Source organism: Xiphias gladius, chromosome 7 (genome assembly GCF_016859285.1).
Source record: "Xiphias gladius isolate SHS-SW01 ecotype Sanya breed wild chromosome 7, ASM1685928v1, whole genome shotgun sequence".
NCBI lineage: Eukaryota > Metazoa > Chordata > Actinopteri > Istiophoriformes > Xiphiidae > Xiphias > Xiphias gladius.
The window spans coordinates 21575651-21594624 of NC_053406.1; the positions used below are offsets into that span (position 1 = coordinate 21575651).

General features: G+C 40.4%; 4 protein-coding genes across 4 annotated transcripts; 2 read left to right on the top strand and 2 right to left on the bottom strand.

Moving 5' to 3' along the window:
* Positions 1-2305: 2305 nt before the first annotated feature.
* Positions 2306-3708, bottom strand: LOC120792324 (post-GPI attachment to proteins factor 2-like). The gene is made up of 5 exons (XM_040131433.1): positions 3541-3708; positions 3057-3306; positions 2850-2956; positions 2623-2731; positions 2306-2436 (listed from the first exon to the last, which is right to left on the bottom strand). The coding sequence occupies exons 1-5, from the start codon at positions 3706-3708 to the stop codon at positions 2306-2308; spliced, it is 765 nt and encodes a 254-aa protein (XP_039987367.1).
* A 1097-nt stretch (positions 3709-4805) lies between these two features.
* On the top strand, positions 4806-8744 carry chrna10a (cholinergic receptor, nicotinic, alpha 10a). Its single transcript, XM_040131376.1, has 5 exons — positions 4806-4869; positions 5896-6041; positions 6582-6736; positions 7425-7957; positions 8053-8744. Exons 1-5 carry the CDS (start codon positions 4809-4811, stop codon positions 8742-8744), a joined length of 1587 nt encoding a protein of 528 aa, XP_039987310.1. The 5' UTR covers positions 4806-4808.
* A 2711-nt stretch (positions 8745-11455) lies between these two features.
* On the bottom strand, positions 11456-12391 carry LOC120792053 (olfactory receptor 52N5-like). Its single transcript, XM_040131058.1, has one exon. The coding sequence runs from the start codon at positions 12389-12391 to the stop codon at positions 11456-11458; it is 936 nt and encodes a 311-aa protein (XP_039986992.1).
* Positions 12392-16578: 4187 nt separating this feature from the next.
* LOC120792216 (olfactory receptor 52L1-like) lies at positions 16579-17514 on the top strand. Its single transcript, XM_040131289.1, has one exon. The coding sequence runs from the start codon at positions 16579-16581 to the stop codon at positions 17512-17514; it is 936 nt and encodes a 311-aa protein (XP_039987223.1).
* The last annotated feature ends 1460 nt before the right edge of the window (positions 17515-18974 follow it).

Below are 18974 nucleotides of genomic sequence, written 5' to 3' on the forward strand. Positions count from 1 at the left end.
AAGCCATCACACTAAAACGCCTGCAGGTAAAAGGACAATTACACATTTTTTTTTTTTTCAACCTCACATCTACAGTATGTACCTGTCGTTAGGACTGGAAAACAACAGACATTTTTTCACAGTACAACTTTCAACAAGTTTTTACAGAATAAGAGGTTTGTACATAGAAAGTTAAACATTTTTTTTAAAAAGAGTTATGCAATGCCAAGGTGAATAATGGAGAGAAAACTAACTAAACTAAAAAGGATATGGGAAGCTGATTTGGGATCTACAGTTGATCTAGTGGACTGGAGAGATATTCATGAACGGCCCAACTCATGTCATAGCATGCAACTCAGCTTGGGAAACGCATATCAAAATATTACATTGGTTTTGTATCACTCCTGAAGCTAGGCATACAATAAACCCAAACTATATCCAATAATTAATATCCAAAATTTATAATAAATGTCATGTTTCATTTGGGTTCTTTGTTCATTTTTTGTGGGACTGACAGCACTTCTGCTCTGAGGTTCTCAGACCAAATTGTAATCAAAAACTAAAAAACTATTTTTCATTTTATTTGAAGGTTTTGTTTGACATATTTTACGAGATTTGTCTTATGTGAACGGATCAAATTGATTGATCAAATTTTGCGAACAATTCGGCTATAACGACCAACTGCATCTGCATACGTTTGCAGGGCTCCCTTTACATTTGTCTGTACTATCTGTATGTCGAAGGATGTTTCTATTCATTAATCGACCTAAAAACATTATAAACTTAATGTACACTTGTAGATGGAACCGTTGTAAGTAAAAATACTGTTTTGTGGGTTTTGTTGCTAAGGAATATGACTTGTCTTGCTGCCCAAATTAGACTTCTCGCTAGTGCTTAGCCAGAACTTGCATCATCAGTCGGATTCGAGGAAGATGAAAGGATAAAAAAGACACCTCAGAGCACTGTTACGGTGTATAGCAGACACTCATATCTAACTATCATATTTTGAGTAGACTTACCTTACTATCTTATAAGGATAGGGATACTGCACAGTGATGTATAAAATAATACACCACCAGTATACACCAGTATAATAATGTATCATATACATTCACTACGGTGTTTCACACACATGCTTTATGTGCTATTAAAGTAATTAAAGACACATTACAGTGATTTGTATTTGCTCACTTCTTTTGGGGACAATTCAATTTGCCGACACTGCCTGGCCTCCAAAAGTACCCTACTCCCCATCTCTCTGACACAGTGTCAACAAAAACTGAGCGTTATAAGCTTCACAAATGGAGGATATCACTGATGACGCGTTGTGTAAACTGTGTTAGATTGCACAGGCATACCTAATAAACTGGTAAGTCGGTATATTTTTGTTATTATTTTTACTTACAGACTTAAAACTCGGTTGAATTTAATTGCATTATATAGCATTTAGCAAAAGATGCCACTTTTTTGACATCTTTTTTTTTTTTTAGTTGGATGCCTGGGTTTTTTTTTTTTTTTTTCATCCAGTAGCATTAACATTTAGGTCACAGTTAGGTAAGCAGCGTGTGATCATAATACCTGCTGTAGATTAACAACAGCGCCTTAATGCCACAAGTAGTACAGAAAAATTCACATTTGAAAACCGTTGCACAAAGCTTAGATCTTACCGAAACATGAATCCGCATACCTAAGTATGACTAATGATGACAAATGTCTGTTTCTTAATAGTGGCCTCAGTGCTGAATTTGGGGTCTTACAGCAGAGTCGTTCTTGGTGGCCATAATTTTTTTTGTGGGAATCTGAAGGGTGTAAAACACACGGTGGCAGTCACCGTTTCTATGTGTGGACGGTAGCCGGGGCTCAAACCTGGGAATGCTGAAAATACACCCTGTTTTCTACCATTTCACTCCCCACTAAATAATTTTTAGACATCTCTCCCTCTTGTATTTCATAATGAAAGCCAAGCATACCTGAAAGAACTGTGACTCCACAGTTTGCACACATACAGTATGAACCACGTATGCTGTGCATTATACAAAAGCTGAAATTGCACATTACATAACATACTGTATGTAGGTGAAGGGATCCATGAATGAGACTCTGAGGCCAGGAAAAGCACTTGCAGCCAACTGAACAGACCCTACCGTTGTATGCGTGCCTATCTTTTGTTAGTCCTTGTCTGACATCTACACCCTCTAAGGAGCCGTCATCATGGAAATATATGGAAAAGGCCTTCATCGCACTCCTCCTCTCGAGCGGGATCAAGGCTGTTGTCATCGGGTGGTTGAGTGCTTGTACTTTTAGCACTTAGTCCTTGAGCTTCTAGTCAGAAGTTTTTATCATCAGAGGACGAAATGACCATGACCTCCCTGCTCTTAAAGTCCCACATAGCCGTGAGATGGAAGGCCATGTTGGAGAAGACGACGAGATACTCAAACAGGGCAAAAAATGTATAACCTGTGAAAAGAAGAAAAACAGGGGTATATGAAAGACACATGTTTTGGTCAGTATTTCGTATCTTTAATTTGACATTAATGTAAACATCTCTCAAAATTTACTGCTCATGACTAACACGCTTTTGAATTTTGTGTCATTCTCCTTTAGGCACGGTCAACGACACGTCCCGACTGATTCAATACTTACTCCCTGATTCACAGTACATGTTGTGTTTCCAATAAAAGAATCCGGCAAAAGCACAGAAGGATACGTTAAGAAGTAACAAGCGTACTTTCCAGCGGTAAGACTTGGCATCCTATACGAGGGGTAAAAAAACAAAAGAAAAAGAAAAAAACAACGGTATTACTGAGTTGGATTGAAATCTGCTGCAAATGAGGCGAGGGATATTCCCTCTGAGTGTGTGATTAATTTACCTCAGGACTCAGTGAGTACTTCTTAATAGCCTTCCACAAACGGCAGGTTGTCAGCATGTAGATAAGGGAGCTGACAATGAACAGGACAAAGCCTTCCTTATGTACGACTGAGGGGCAAAAATACACACGTACACTATAGGTTTGACTGAAAGTTTCTGCAGTAAAAGTTGCCGCGATCGAAATGATCTCAAAATATGGATTACTCACAGTATGTCTCGGTGGAGGATACGTATGTGAGGAGCAAGAGGCCGAGGTTTTCCGAAATAGAGAAGGCCAGGTTCAAGCAGCTGAGTGAGCTCTCAGGGAACTTCGAGGCAAAACGGGTTTTGTAGAATTTGAAGTAGGTAAACGCCACCAGGAACCTCGGCGCTGAGTGCAGTCCGATGCAGAACCGCCATATGTGGCACTCAGGACTCAGGCTTATTGAGGCACTGATAGATGGCAGGTAGTTAGGAACCTGGAAACACACAAGAAATGATTCTGTCTCGGTTTCAAACAATCGTTTCGAGCATCAGAGTCATCTCTCAAACCAAGAAATGGAGAAAGGAGACAAGAACGAAAGGAGAAAAATATGTATGGATCGAAACACAAGAGGACACAGCAAACCTACATGCAGCAGATCTGTCTTGTTTTGTTTGCACTGAGGTGGGAAAAGATATGGGTGGTCCCATTTGCAAAAGAAGGACATTACCTGGCAATGTGTACCAGTGGAGTCCTCAAAATGAAAAACAGAGGATATGAAGACACAAGTTATGAGTCCGAGCAGTGGCAGGCACACAGTAGTCAGAACGCAGGTTGTGAATGATATCCTGATGACCAGGGGCCTCTCGTGCCCCAATATACTGGAGCCTGGTAGCATCTCGTTCTGAAACCGAAAAAAGTCCGATTTGAAACTATCTCCAACACTGTCTCGAAAAAGCAATAAACAAGCAGTAATGCGTGGGGCTTGAGTGGCTCTGTCCAAGTCAGGAATCAATAGGGTACTTATGAGGTAAATTTGATCATTGAACACGCCACGTGCGTTTTCGACTGTCAATATTTACATCACATTTGTTTGGAGCATTTCGATACAAATGCGTTGACTGAACATCTGGAGCCTGAAAAACGTAATCAACCTACCTCCAGCCTGCCTGTTGTTTGCAAAGAACTGCTGCACGCAGCTGGCCGCTCGACAACTACGCTGTGGCATTCAAGACATCGGGCCGCGGGGTGGACTCTGAGTATTCCAGACACCATCGGCGGGGTGGGCTCCTTTAGAACCAGCCGGGAGCATCCGGCGTCCACCAGATTTTAGTCCGATTCCGCACGGCAGGTGATAACAGGCCTGCGGATGCAGCATCCTCCCCGTGCGACAGGAGGCAGTGGGTGGGGGTGGGGGTGGGGGGGCACAGCAGGCGGAGAACAGCAGGACCCGGAAGAGAAAGTGAGCGGTAGGAGAGGGCTGAGGTTGCTGCGTGCGTACGGAACCGCACGCAAAAAATCAAATGTGCCTCCAGGCGACCGGCCACGCTGTGAAAGCAAACAGCGCAAGTGACCGGGTTCGTTTCCCGAGGGCGCGGCCGGGAGCTGTCCGCGGTGCTGAACCGAAGCGGGGCGAAAGGCTCTTCTCTCATTTTCGGCTTTTCCCTTTTCACCGTAAACAAGCCCCGTGTGTAACGTGCTGTTTGAGGGTCCAGTGTGTGCACGGGCTTATCGCGTCGCAGCTGCACCAGGACTTATTGCTCTGCGCGTCCGCTGCCCCGCCTCTCCCTCTCCCTTCCCAGATCCGTCGGGACACTTACGCAGGACCAGCTCACAAAGGCATGACTGATAGCTGCGGATTTTTTTCGGTTCGTCCGTTCGTTTCCCCCCCTTTTTTTTCACATTTTCTGTTGTTGATTTTGACTTTTAGCGAATGAAACGTGTTCGGCACAGAGCAGCTCAAATGGTCTTTGGATCGAGATAATTTGTCCCGGCAAGATGAAACGATGGAGAATCCAAACTTTATTTCGGTTGTTTCTGTGTGTCGGTATTTTGCCAAGTAAGTTTTCATTCCTTTTGTTCGAAGTTTACCTGATGCGATCTGACTTCACGTAGGCTATTTTTTTTTTCTTGCCTAATTCTGTGCCAGCAAAGACCGAGATGTAAGGAAAATGTCTGCCAACTCTTCTCCGCACTGGTTTTATTTCATTTGATCAGTGTCCTTGTGCTCGATACGTTATGGATCGTCCGTATCTTCTCAGATTTCCCCTTCTTTTCCAAGCTGTCGAGAGCTGTTGCCAAGAGCCCGCCAACTTGCAACCAGTTGTTCGGGGATTTTGCTTTCATCATAATCCCGTAGACTTTTGCATCCAGCTCAGGGTTAACATCTGGCTAGCCCAAATCCAATGCTGACACTGGAAACAAGCCCCAGTTGGAGCATATATTACATTCTGTTTCCTTTTTTTTTTTTTTTTTTAAACTATTCACACATATTCTCTCAAGTTTCCTGTTAATTTGAAGCTATAAATGTGGAGCTCCCATGAAAATGATATCCAGAAATGGTGTTTATTATTTCCTTTTGTTAAATCATTTCTAACATCACTCTTTTCACAGGACGTGAATGTTTAATCTCCACGTTTAGGCTCATTTTGTTACTCATGTGTTGTGCGTCCAGCGGATTAAGAGTTCAGTCAACGCATGCTACGAGCCACATACACAGGCTGAGCAGAGGAAGCAGTCGCTGGCAGATAATGTCAGATTTGCCTGATCTCTTTCTAGAGCCTTGTAGAAGGGCAATCTAGCCTGACATCCCCTCTGTCCCCTTCCACCATCTGTCACGCAGCCATATTTTCTCCCATGTTCTACCTTCATCCCAGCCCAGCATCAACTGCCCTGAATTTTCCCTGAATGTCACTGGCCAGGAAATGGATTGATCAAAAAAAAAAGATCAAATCAGTAATCTTAATTTTTCCTGACTTAAAGAACAACTAAACACATAAACAGAATATAATGTGACGTAATTAACTGAAATAAAACGGATGCTGTGTGTTGATGTGGCCGTGAATTGTTTCTTTCCGTGTCCCAGCCTGTTGGTGTGCTCACGGGAAATATGCTCAGAAGCTCCTGAATGATTTATTCACCAACTATACCAGTGCACTGAGGCCCGTGGAGGACACAAACACCATCCTGAATGTGACCCTGCAGATCACACTGTCACAAATTATCGACATGGTAAAAAAAACACCACAGTGTACACACGATTTTATGTTTGAAGATTAACTGTTGGGATAAGAGCGGAAACAACTGATTAACTGATTAGTCAGTCCACAGAACCTGCTATTTTGATAATCGATTAATCGTTTCAGTCATATTTCGAGCAAAAACAGTGATGCTTTTAGTCCAAGTTCCCTGGTTCCAACTTCTCAAAATAGAGGCTTTGCTGTTTTGTTTTTTATATCACTGTTAACTGATCTGGTCTTCTGGTTGAACGAAACCACGAGTTCAAAGCCATCACCTTGGGCTGTGGGGAGGTTGTGATTGGTCCTTTTTCACAATTTGTGACATTTTATGGATTAAACAATGACTCATTAATCGAAAAAATAATCAGCAGATTAATCGATTATTAAAACAATTGTTAGTTGCAGTCCTAGTGCTGATACCCACACAATAGCATTAAGCCAGTAAATTCATTTTGATTTTGCATCATATTTCTGTTTACCTTCAATTTGTCTTTGTCACTTTTTTTTTTTTATAATTTTCAATGTTTTACAGGATGAGCGAAACCAAATTTTGACTGCATATTTGTGGATACGGCAAGTGTGGGTTGACGCACACCTCAAATGGAATAAAGATGATTACGATGGACTTGATACCATCCGCATACCTAGTAGTTATGTATGGAGACCTGATATAGTCCTATATAACAAGTAGGTCGGACTGGTATTGGGTTAATCATTCAATTATTTTCCCACCGTGGCTCTTATTGGTCAGTATACCAGGCACAAGCTGAACAGTCCTTGAAGTCATTATTCATGGGAGTGTCCAGGCCTCTGTCTGCTTTTTTATACACCAGTAATGTAACCAATGCACGAGTCCAGCTGACAATAAAAACAATAATAACATATTTACATTTTTTAATTTAAATCAGAGACAGCGTTTTTAGAAAAAAGAGGAGGGAAGAAGGAAGGGCTGCCTGAGTAAGCGTGGGGCCAAGGAACATGCCGTGATGGGGAGGCTAGAAGTCTTGCCGATGCCTCTGTTGACATTACATTGATTATAATCACCTAGAAACATCAGGTGACATGTAGACTCACCACATGCTGACATATGTAAACACAAGCATTTTGCATTACTGAAAAGATATAAAATGTAGACACTGCACTGAGGAATGAGTACAACTCTCCAAAATGTGTTGATTCTTCCCTCAGTTGGGGTACTTGTGCCTTTGTGTCCTGACCAAGTTTCTTTCTCAAATCATTCTCCACCTACTCGAGGAAATTACGGCTTCTTCAAAGATTTTTTTAAAGGTATCCAAAATATCTGTTAGCTCTTGGTACGATTGTGAACCCAGGTGCTCTAATTTATTTTTCCAGACCCGTTTTCTTTGTCTTTCAGTGCAGACGATCATTTCACTGGGCCCATGGACACCAATGTGGTGATCCGACATGATGGCCAGATAATATGGGATTCCCCAGCTATCACCAAGAGCTCTTGCAAAGTGGACGTGTCTTTCTTCCCCTTCGATGCTCAGCAGTGCAGGTTCACCTACGGCTCCTGGACCTACAACGGCAACCAGCTGGATATCCTGAACGCCATGGACAGTGCTGACCTGGCTGACCTGGTGGAAAATGTCGAGTGGGAGGTGCTGGGCATGCCGGCCAAGCGGAACATTATTCTGTATGGCTGCTGTGCTGACCCTTACCCGGATGTGACCTACACACTGAAACTGAAGAGAAGAGCTTCCTTTTATGTCTTCAACTTGCTCATACCATGTGTGATGATCTCTTTTCTGGCTCCACTGGGCTTCTACCTGCCCGCTGACTCTGGAGAGAAGGTGTCTTTGGGAGTCACCGTGATGCTGGCCCTCACTGTCTTTCAGCTGCTGGTTGCAGAGATCATGCCACCCTCTGAGAATGTACCTCTTATTGGTAAGGTCAATAAAATGGGGTCAAATCCCAACCTGTGTGATGACTGTAAGTTGCAACGCTGTATGTTGATTTCCTTATCTTATTTTCTTCCACAGGAAAGTATTACATTGCAACCATGACCATGATCACAACCTCCACCGCCCTGACCATCTTCATCATGAACATACACCACTGTGGCCCAGATGCCAAGCCTGTTCCCAAGTGGGCCAAGAAGGTCATTCTGCAGTACATGGCCAGAATGTGCTTTGTTTATGAAGTCGGGGAAAACTGCATGTCGCCACAGCCGGAGAAACAGGAGCCTCCGCCTGTAAAGAACACCAACTGCACCATGAACGGTCAGGCAGGGCCAGACAGAGAGGACTGTGTCTTCAAAACGGAGAGAGGACAAGAGGCAGTGACCGCAGAGGAGAGCGAAGAAATGGATCAGATGATGAGTCCGATCGGCTCAATGGGGAAGAACCCCACCAACTACTACAGCACGTGGAAAAATGGCATGTTCATGAGCATGGACTGCGGAGATGCGGGGGGTCCGAGGAGATGCAGGAAGGGAGGTGTGAGTGACGCAGAGAGAAAAGACAGAGAGGTTTCTTGCCACACCCAAGGCAATGAGAGGCAGCTGCTGCGTAACATTGAATACATAGCCAACTGTTACAGAGATCAGAGGGCCACGCAGAAAAGGACTGGGGAGTGGAAGAAGGTAGCCAAAGTTTTAGATCGCTTCTTCATGTGGATATTCTTCATAATGGTGTTTTTCATGAGCCTGCTCATCATGGGCAAAGCCATCTAACTGCGGAACTATTGAGAAGTCGGTCTAAGTGACGGTGTTAATTGGTGTACATAACACAATGATCATTACAGGGTAGCACAGGATTCATTAACTCCTATATTTTATCCAGTAACTTAATTGACATTCAGATTTCCGAACCTCTTAGAAATGGTTCATTCTGGAGGCCATGTCACCGCCTAGCATACTGCAGTCCTAACTAAAGCAGGATTTAATCCTGGAGAAACTTCTTGTTTATCGGTTTTGTTGTTGACAACTTGCATTCCCTATCTTTCGTCCCAATGCTGTGTGAAAGTTATTAATCTCAGCCAAGACGCGGCAAGTCTGTTCTCAAGTCAATGCGTTTTTTTCTACTCCTGGTATTTCCACAATTTTGTGATTTTATTTTAAATAAATTATGTGCTGATTAGTTTCTGTAAAGCAACATTTATTTCTATGTATCTTAAATAAGGGGTCAAGGGATTTACAAAAGCAAAATAAAGAGCTGACAAATAAATATGATATCCACTGCTGCTTCTCAAATTCACTCTTTAAAAAAAAAATCTTTAAGCAGAGTAAAAGATGTACAGCCCTGAAACCAATTAATTATTTTATTGGTACAGTACAAAAGGACAGTGATGAAAAAAATAACACACAAGACAGACTATTGTTGTCATGATTGTGTCCCTAAAAACTGAGGCTTGATGTCGGTCTCCCAGGAATTTTGAGGGGGTTCCAGATACTGTATTTCCAGAAAAACTGAAAATGTGGCTTTATTTTACTAATTTAACTTCATTTAGAAAATACATACAAATATTCATAAATAAACACAGTAGTGTGAGTGTGAGGTAATAATAATTGTAATTTGTACATGTAATTATCTGGAGATGGAAAATGTAATTTTGCTATCATGACATTAATTAAGGATGAAAGACAGAATCACTCAACTTTACAGGACAGTCAACATGTTAAGAAATATAACCAGGCAAGGTTCTGCGTATAAAATCAGACCATGAGAAACCAAGTCTCTGTGTAACACACATGGATTATCCGTTAAATCCTGTGGATCACAACCATTTGCCTCTCTCTTGATGTGTATTATCCCTGGTCTTTATGTTGCGAAATGGGCTATAACTCTTTAATCTGAACCCAAAGGAAAGCAGACTGAACGCTTAATCGGCCGAACTGTGTTTTTAATCACTTTTGAACTGAAAAAATATTTGAAACCTCCAGGGAAGTGGATAATTGTTATTCAGCCAGAACCGATGCGAGGGACAACTTAATCCGACCGCTGGACCTGGTGAGACCACTGGCTGACCTTTTCCTCTGTGGACTACAAGATGGAAATACATCCTCATTACAGCAAACGTTGAGTAAAGACGAGGACTGTATTTTTTTGGCGAATACAACAGTACATTTCTTCTTATTCAAAAATATATTCAGCCTAATCTTGTACAATTCATCTAGCACTCAGTAGTGCATACCAGACGGGTTAGCAGCCTTATACTTTTACAGGTAACGGATTCATACACCTGGTGGCCATATTTTCCAGGAGACAGTGTTGCCATATGCCCTAATAGAACAACTAGAGTCACTGCGATAGAGGAGAGCTGAGATAACAATACTACTGTGTACATGGGTAATAGTATGTAATGCCCCGATAAAAACGGAACTATTTCGTAGGATAGCTACCTGATTTGTCATCATTTTATCATAGACGAATGTTTTTCAAATAAAAATTTTTTGACCTCGGTCACACTGCAGTGTTATTGTGCTTGTATATCCTTCATCGGACACACGATGGCTAGATTAAATCTCTGTCTCTGTCGTTTTGCTGTCCAACAAGCAAAAAGTGTTTAAATAAAGTAGGATTGTGTCAGTCAGTGCAAAAAATCAAAATTAATAGATACCATTCTTTCTTTCAACAGGCCATAAAATGGAAACTGCTGGTAATTTTGGATATTTAAAGGGTGTAAAATATAATATGATTGAATGCATGATATTATATGTACAATAAGTAAAGTTCTTTTATATTGTATTGTTGTATCTTTGTTGTACAGAGTTGTGAACTTCTGAGCTCAATAATAATAAGCTGTTAACAGTGGAATTGCTACGAGAAAGATCCCTACAACTGAGTGAAAATAAATACATAAACATACTCTAATTGCATATGTATTATTTTTGAAAAGGTCTATGGAAATTGGGATTTTAGTGGTTTTATCATTTTCATGAATTTTGCAATAATCAAAATTAGTAACAGAACCCAAAACATCATCGATGCTGTTCTGCTACTGAGACACAAGAGGTTGGTAGAGAGCTTGTTATGGGGGTCTAGGACACAGGAGCCAGGGAGACTAGTATTGACTCTCAATCTGCTGTCTTTACACTTGACGATAATCTGCTGTGTTAAGCTTAGAAATTTTACTTGCGAATCAAAAGAAGTACTAATTTATCCATTGACAACATGAACTTTGGTAGCGGAAGATAAAGATCTTGGTTTTCTTTACCTGTTCATGAGAGTTTTTAGGATATCGAAACAAATATACATTTCTCATACTTACTAGATTATGCAGAAGGAGCTGCAAATTAAATTGCAGTTTTGAAAATTGCAAAAATGAAACATGCATCTTTGTATAGAACACGTTTGTGTTTCGGATACAGTAGGTGCTTTACAACAGGTCTGTCATTATGCTGTTTATTTCTGTCTGTGTGGTTGGAACAGCTGACAGGAGGCGTTAGGTTGGAGTTACCTTTCTCTGCAGTATTTGGATAATTTTATTCCGTAATGATCTTGTTTGCATTCCATAAATGACTGGATTTAAATTAGCAGGGACGACATGAAATAAAATGTATGCAATCTTCCTTAAATCTGGGTAATTTGGGAAACGATGCAATATGATGGTTAAAAATCCTGACCAGAGCATGACGAGATAAAGAACAAGGTGGCTCGTGCAGGTTTGCAGTGCTCTGTTATTCATCTCTTTGTTTTTCCTGACCCAGCAGATCAGAGCAATTCTGAAGTAGGTGACAGCTATGCCTCCAACTGAGCAACTAAACAGCAGCACAGTGAAAAAGAGTCCATAGATGTTGTTGATGGACACATCCTCACAAGAAAGCTTGAACAGTGATGCGTTGTCACAGTAAGCATTTTGTATAATCGATCTACAACGGGAAAGCCTCACTGTAAGCCCCATCAAAACAGACACGAGCACTAGCGACACCCCCCAGGCAGTTGCCGACAGCCCAATCACAGTCCTGGTAGTCATAATTGAGCTGTACCTTAAGGGGTGACATATGGCCACATATCTATCAATTGCCATGATGATGAGAATCATGTGTGAAGCTGAACCGAACGTGTGGCTGTGAAAGGCTTGAACCACGCACTGGTTGTAGGTGATAAGCCGTTCGGTTGAAATGATGTGAGCCATGAGCTGAGGCAGCAGCACCGTGTTGCCGATCAGATCATTGACAGACAGGTTACAAAAGAGAATGTACATCGGCTGGTGCAAACTCTTCTCGGTAATGATAAGCACAAGAACCCCGATGTTAGAAAAAAGCAGGGAAAAGTAAACAAACAGCAGTAAGAAAAACAGAGGGTATGTGAACTCTGGAGATATGTCAAAACCTTGGATATTTAGGATGTCGCTTGAAATTGTCATGTTTCTTTCCATTCTTTTTAATATGACGGAAAACCTGAAAGAGAAAAAACTGTGAGAAGCTTTATCGTTAGTGGTGGTGGATAAAAAAATAAACACTGAAACAAAAAGAAATGTATGTAGCAACCAGTCTGGGTTGCACACTGGGCACCGTTTTGTTTTTATTTCACATTTCATTTTTTGGTCCAAAAGGACAAAGTGAAAAAAAGTGAATGAATGAATAGCAAATTAAATAACTTAAAATAACACGTCAGGAAAAAAACATTGTTTAATTCAATTTAAAATTCAGAAATGCTGTGTGTGTGACAATACTTACTTTTTAACCATTAATTTAAGCCTCCTCCTTTAGAAATACAATTAATCATCTGAGCACCAATGTGTTCTGCAGTGGAAGAGACAGTTACATGATAAACACAAGAGTGGTAGCATTATGTACATTAAAGTGGCATTAAATGTTACACCACGTTGATGGGAACCTTTAACCTCTAAGTATATACAATAAATGCTCAACAAAAACTATGAGCAGGTGTAGTCACATCGTTATATGTTGAAATAACTCTACAGTAGAGAATTTGTTCTAATAGATGGTTGTACCTTGCCTGTGGAGGTGGGAATCTGGCCTCAGCAGCTAGATCATAACCTCTTTTATCTTCAGCGTGAGTAACACTTCAACTCGCTGTCTTCCCCACTGGCGTCGTGTTTTATTTAGCAAGGGTTAGGCTCCTTGTACTGTAGATTCCCACATGAATAGATATGGAAATCTTCAGACACATGTTGGGCAAGTGAAAATTCAAAAAAGCCACTGAGATCAGAGGTCAAATGGCCCTCTAATCAAAGGGATGTGACATCCTTTTTGGGAATTAAGTAAACCTTTCTTCCTGTATTTTTTTTTTTTTTTAAGAACACCTCACCAGTCAAACCCAATCGGTGCTTTATATTAATTATATTAATTGATGGCTCAAAGGTGTTCCATCGGATTCAGATCTGGTGACTGGGGAGGCCTTTGAAGTAAACTGAACTCATAGTCATGTTCATGAAACCAGTCTGAGACGACTTTCTGCTCTATGACATGATGCATTATCTTGCTGGTAGTAGCCATTAGAAGATGGGTGAGTTGTGGCCATCAAGGGAAGCACATGGTCAGCAACAATACTCATATAGACTGCTGCAGTCAAATGACGATTCATTGGTATTAAGGGGCCAAGAGTGTGGCTGGAAAACATTCCTCACATCAGTACACCACTTCAGCCTGGACTGTTGACACAAGGCAGGTTGAGTCCTTGGATTCATCCTCTAGATGCCAAATTAGGAGCCCACCATTTGCATGCTTCAGTACAAATCCAGATTTATCAGACCAGGCTATGATTTTGTTCAACTGTCCAGTTTTGGTGAGCCGGTTCCGACTGCAGCCTCAGATTTCTGCTCTTGGCTGACAGGAGGAACCTGACGTGGTCTTCTGCTGTTGTAGCCCATCTGCCTCAAGGTTGGACCTGTTGTGCACCCAGAGATGTTTTTCTGCTCACCACAGTTATAAAGAGTGTTTATCTGAGTTACCATAGCCTTTCTGTAGCCTGGCCATTCTACTCTGACCTCTCTCATCAACAAGGCGCTTCTGTCTGAATGATCGGCTGATTGGATAAATGCACAAACATACAGAAGTCAAGGTGTTCCTAATAAAGTGCTCGGTGAGTGTAGACATGTCCGCAAAATGGTCAGGGTTTAAAAGAAAAATTAAGGTTTTCAGTCCTAATTCAAATCGGTGTACATTACAGTTGATGTAATTCTTTAACACACATCAAATGAGCAATTAATGATTGAACATAGGTACAATCAAACATTTACAAAATAAAGTTAGCACCGCGGGAAAGCATTCAAATTTGATTTCACTTTTAATTTTCTTTATTCTCCTTTTTTTTACTTTCACATTAAAAAACTACCAGAATAAAATCACTCAAGCCTTTCGGGCGTTTAAACACCAGAAGTCTGAGTCAGCACACAGCCATATATTGCAGGTTAGAATATGATCTGTGGACAATACAGAAATATGAGTTTTTGAGTAAATAAAAACATTAGAACCTTAGACCTTTCTTCAGTGACAAATGCCTCAAAATGTAAACTGCAGAAAACTATCTCAAAACCACTTCAGGGCCTAGTCACATCGACATTTACGAGAGTAAAAGTCAACACCAAATTTCATACAGTGGAACAGAACTGTCACAAACAGAGGATTCAGTTACGGCAGCAAAGAAAGCCCATGCAGAGGTGTCATGCTGACACAGTCTATAAGAGATGAAACCCATGTAACCTCCAAAAGAACGGGTATGTTGCACACAGAAAGGCCACAGAAAGCAGAATCGCACCGTGCATTTGCACCTGTGTTGTGAGGCCACGGTACATATCACTGAACCAAATGATTATGATTATGATTATCATTAAATTTCAATTGTTGTAAAATGTACAGCGGAGAGACCACAGCAGTAGATGGTAGATAGAAGTTAGAGGGTCAAATCAATTAATGATAGAGCAACTCAAGGGTCCAACAGGTCCATTTCTCTTGGGTGAGATGATTAATCTAATGTCCCAACGTCCTGACTGCCCTTTTGTGTGCATGAACAATGTCCTTGTTCCCAAAGGCCTGATGTGACCACTTCATTTCCACACTGTTTCAATTAGTATTTTTTCTTCTGGGACATATACGAAAAGAAAAATGAAAAAAGAAAAGGCTGAACAGTACAATTTAATATGTTAAACAGCTTCATTTATGGAGGTATTTCACATATTCATTAAAACTAGGAAAATCTTTTTATAAAACAATGTAGAAGAACGCAGGAAAAACGCTCACTTTCAGCAAAGACTGTCTTGTGTTACTTCAACTCAAACTGTGAACTTGATCTATCAATTTTTATTTTTTTTTACATAATAACACAATTGACTGAAGTTGAGGCATCAAATGTTTACAAGTTGTCACATGTCACATGCATCCTCACGGGTCACAGCCTCCCATGGGTGTTATTAAGCGACATTCTTCATAAACAAATAACAAGGAATCTCATTATCAACCAGAGATTTACTAATTGTCCAGGGATTAATTACATGGTGAGACAGTTACTAACACATCATTTAATCATGTCTCAATGGGGCTCATTAATAAATGACTTTCGACAAAGTATTTCCGCATCTAGCTGACGTAATTCTGCCAACTTGTAGTGTATCCATTGATACTGTTGCAGTAGAACCTTTAGCTGAAAAAAGTTCCCGGAAAAGACCATTTCCAATGTTCCTGCTATTGTGTAATATCGTTACAGCCTTAATGTAACGGAAACTAATGAAAAGTAGAGAAGTTTGGAGCCAGATCTCTAAATCCAGCCAGGTCTCAGCGGTACTCTAGGCCAGTGTGTGACAATATAAAAAGCCCCACTCCTTTGAATCAATGGAGGTCACGGAAATAGCTGAGGAACTGTTGTGATTGACAGTACTGGTTATCATAAAGTCTCAAATACACTGTGTGTATAATAACACGCATGTTGCAACAGAAAACTTGTTTCTCTTTTTCGTCTGGATTGAAGATATTTTTTTTTTCTTTAACAAGGCCTACCACTTGTCTACTGATTCTTTGACTCTCTTTGAATACAATAGGTCATCAAGTCGGCTACAGCTCTGAGGTCAGTCATTAACTAAGTCAGTCTCACATCAGATCCTGCTGGTGTACGTACAATAATACACTCTTTGGTGTCTTAACTGACCCACTGGCAGTCCAGTCCCTCTTTTTTCTCTTTTATCTATTTAATTTCTAAATTGTTCTTTATCAGTTTCTTCCGTCCTCAGCCTGTTCCTTGTGTTGCTGTCACTTGCAAACTGAGGGAATTTAATAAAAACAATGTACTTTCAATACCTGCCGAGCTCCATAGATTTGTTTTTCTTTGTAAAGGGATCTCAGCACTTTTTACTGGCAGTAATCCTGACATTATTCATCCTTTGCAAAGCCAGTTGACAATCCCAGAGGCAAAAGGTGACGTAAACAAGTTACGGTTATGGTTGTGGTGACATTAAATAAAGCCAGGTGGGCAGGGCGGTTCTCAGCACTTCACGTATCACTACTTTGAAAGTAACATATTGTCTAAACTGTGACTCTTTTAGGTCTTGACTCAGTTTCCAGCAATTGATTTTTGTGACTGTGTTTCTCCTTACTAGTCCAAGCGAAAATGGAAAACAAATCGTTTGGGCTCTTCTCTGAGTTAACCCTGGATCCCTTTGTTATTCCACCTGGAGGAAAGTACCCCATATTTTTCCTTGGCATTGCGCTTTATTTTTTCGCCATTTTTTGCAACCTGACCTTGTTGACTTTGATCATTCTAAAGAGGCACCTTCACAAACCCATGTATTTCATCCTGTTCAGTCTTCCTCTCAACGATCTGATAGGCATATCTTCCATGCTACCGAAAGTACTTTCAGACATTGTTACAGAGACAAATAAGGTATACTACCCTCTCTGTGTTTTACAAGCTTTCTTGCTCCACACGTATGGTGGTGGAATTTTGTTTATTCTTGCAGCCATGTCCTTCGATCGTTATGTTGCCATCTGCATGCCGTTACGCTACAGCTCTGTCATGACCCCCAGGGTAGTCATTTGTATCATCTCTCTAGTTTGGGGTCTTGACTTTGTTCTGATTGTATCACTGTTCTCATTGCAGACAAGGCTTCCACGGTGCAAATCTGTTATTATGAATGTGTTCTGTGATAACCCATCTCTCCTGAAGCTCGCATGCGGAAACACGACAGTCAATAATATCATAGGACTGTTTAACACAGCTATGATCCAAGCTGTAAGTGTGTCTGTTCAGGCATTTTCCTATGTGAAGATTCTCATCACATGTGTGTTTACAAGGAGGTCGGAAGCAAAGACGAAAGCTGTCAACACATGTGTTGCGCAGTTGGTTATATTAATCATATTTGAGATTGCGGGAACTTTCACAATTTTATCTCACAGATTCAAGAATGTCTCAGCTGACTTGCAAAAGATAATGGGCATGCTTATATTTCTTGTACCCCCACTTCTGAATCCAATTGTATACGGGCTGTACACAAGTGAAATAAGAAGCACGTACCTCAGACTCTTAAAAAGTAGGGTATCAGTCTAAAGCTTTACACAAGGCGGTTGTCAGCAATGGATTCGGTCTTTTTGAACTGTGATCGCCGTCATAACACTGTGCTGTTTCAGGAACACTCCGCTATGCATGCAACCCTCCCAACTGCATGAACTTGAGCATGAACTGAAATCACTTTCAACAGTTTTGTCTGTTGTAGAAATCCTAAATATGGAAATGATGTTTTTATCGTGTAGGACAGGAATTTTGACTCTGGATTTTTAGTGTTTCGACTGACATTTTTGTTGATATGGTTTTTCCTCAATACAACTTGTTGGAGAGTAAAATTTAGAAATGTTTTGTAAAATGAGTAGAACATATTTAGCCCAACGATACAGAGTTTTTAAGACTGTTGTGGTGCATCTCACTGCAGTCATAAAGATATGTCACTTAATTATGTCTGCTTGTTACTACTTAGGAAAAAAAAATCATTTTTATTGGGATGTCTTCATTTGTGTGTCTGTTGGTGTGTAAAATTATTTGTGTCGTTTAAGTACAATGGTGAATAATAATGAATTATATTAGATATTATTCTCAGACTGTATATAGTCTAATATGTAATCCTTCAAGTTATATCTTCATTTAAAGTCTTTTGAAAACTGTCTGACTTTAGCCTCTTTACTTGTTCTTATCCTCTTCACAGATGACTGCATGTTTAAATATTGTTTTCTATAAAGGAGAGTGAACCTTGTAGCCCGTCTTCCTTTATTGCTCACATCTGTATTTATTTTTCATGGACTCAATGCACCGTACTGCAGCTGCCTGGTGTGTGTAATGCAAATAACTGGCAATTTCAGAGCAACTATCGCTGAATCCAAAGCAAACAAAAGTAGGTACAATATACTCAAGATGTGGTCCACTGATAAAAGCTGAACTTCTGTAACATATTTCAAGTCGTTCAGTCATTTAATGAAAACAAATCAAAAAAAAGAAAACCCGCGCATTTAACATTTACATTTTCCTAGTAAATCACATATTACATTAAATTAAATTCAGTCACATGAAAATTGGATGCTCATAGCCACGTATAATTTTTAAATACAGATGAAGAAGCTGAGGGAAAAAGACAGGTAGCGCTGTGCAGCTTGCTGCTAATTTTGACATTAAATTGTGCTTTGCGGAGCACAGACTTAAAGATACTATATTAATGAATCATTATGCAATGATTTGTTCATAAATATCTGTGAATCGACATGATAAGCATCTTCTTCATGAGTCCCTCCTGATTAGCTCTGAATCAGCAGGACTAAACTAATGACATTTTATTAATTATCAATGACTTAACCGATAATTACTATTTTTCACCCCCATCAAGTAAAGTGGTGCATCACACTGAGTTGTTAGTGAGCAGTCCCTCAGTATTTCATGATTACCTTACCACTATGTTCTCTCTTTGTGCCCCAGCAAGAAAAGTATAACAAAACTAACATGTAGCTGTTGAGGTTTTACCGGGA

What these genes read in the sequence shown, in the direction of transcription:
- LOC120792324 (XM_040131433.1), bottom strand. Translation starts at nt 3,708, where the DNA reads ATGCTACCAGGCTCCAGTATATTGGGGCACGAGAGGCCCCTGGTCATC. An exon ending in ATCCTCCACCGAGACATACT is followed by an intron (nt 2,957 to 3,056) that starts GTGAGTAATCCA and finishes TTTGCCCCTCAG; the next exon opens with TCGTACATAAGGAAGGCTTT. An exon ending in CATGTACTGTGAATCAGGGA is followed by an intron (nt 2,437 to 2,622) that starts GTAAGTATTGAA and finishes TTCTTTTCACAG; the next exon opens with GTTATACATTTTTTGCCCTG.
- chrna10a (XM_040131376.1), top strand. Translation starts at nt 4,809, where the DNA reads ATGAAACGATGGAGAATCCAAACTTTATTTCGGTTGTTTCTGTGTGTC. An exon ending in GTGTGTCGGTATTTTGCCAA is followed by an intron (nt 4,870 to 5,895) that starts GTAAGTTTTCAT and finishes TCCGTGTCCCAG; the next exon opens with CCTGTTGGTGTGCTCACGGG. An exon ending in TGTCACAAATTATCGACATG is followed by an intron (nt 6,042 to 6,581) that starts GTAAAAAAAACA and finishes AATGTTTTACAG; the next exon opens with GATGAGCGAAACCAAATTTT.
- LOC120792053 (XM_040131058.1), bottom strand. Translation starts at nt 12,391, where the DNA reads ATGGAAAGAAACATGACAATTTCAAGCGACATCCTAAATATCCAAGGT.
- LOC120792216 (XM_040131289.1), top strand. Translation starts at nt 16,579, where the DNA reads ATGGAAAACAAATCGTTTGGGCTCTTCTCTGAGTTAACCCTGGATCCC.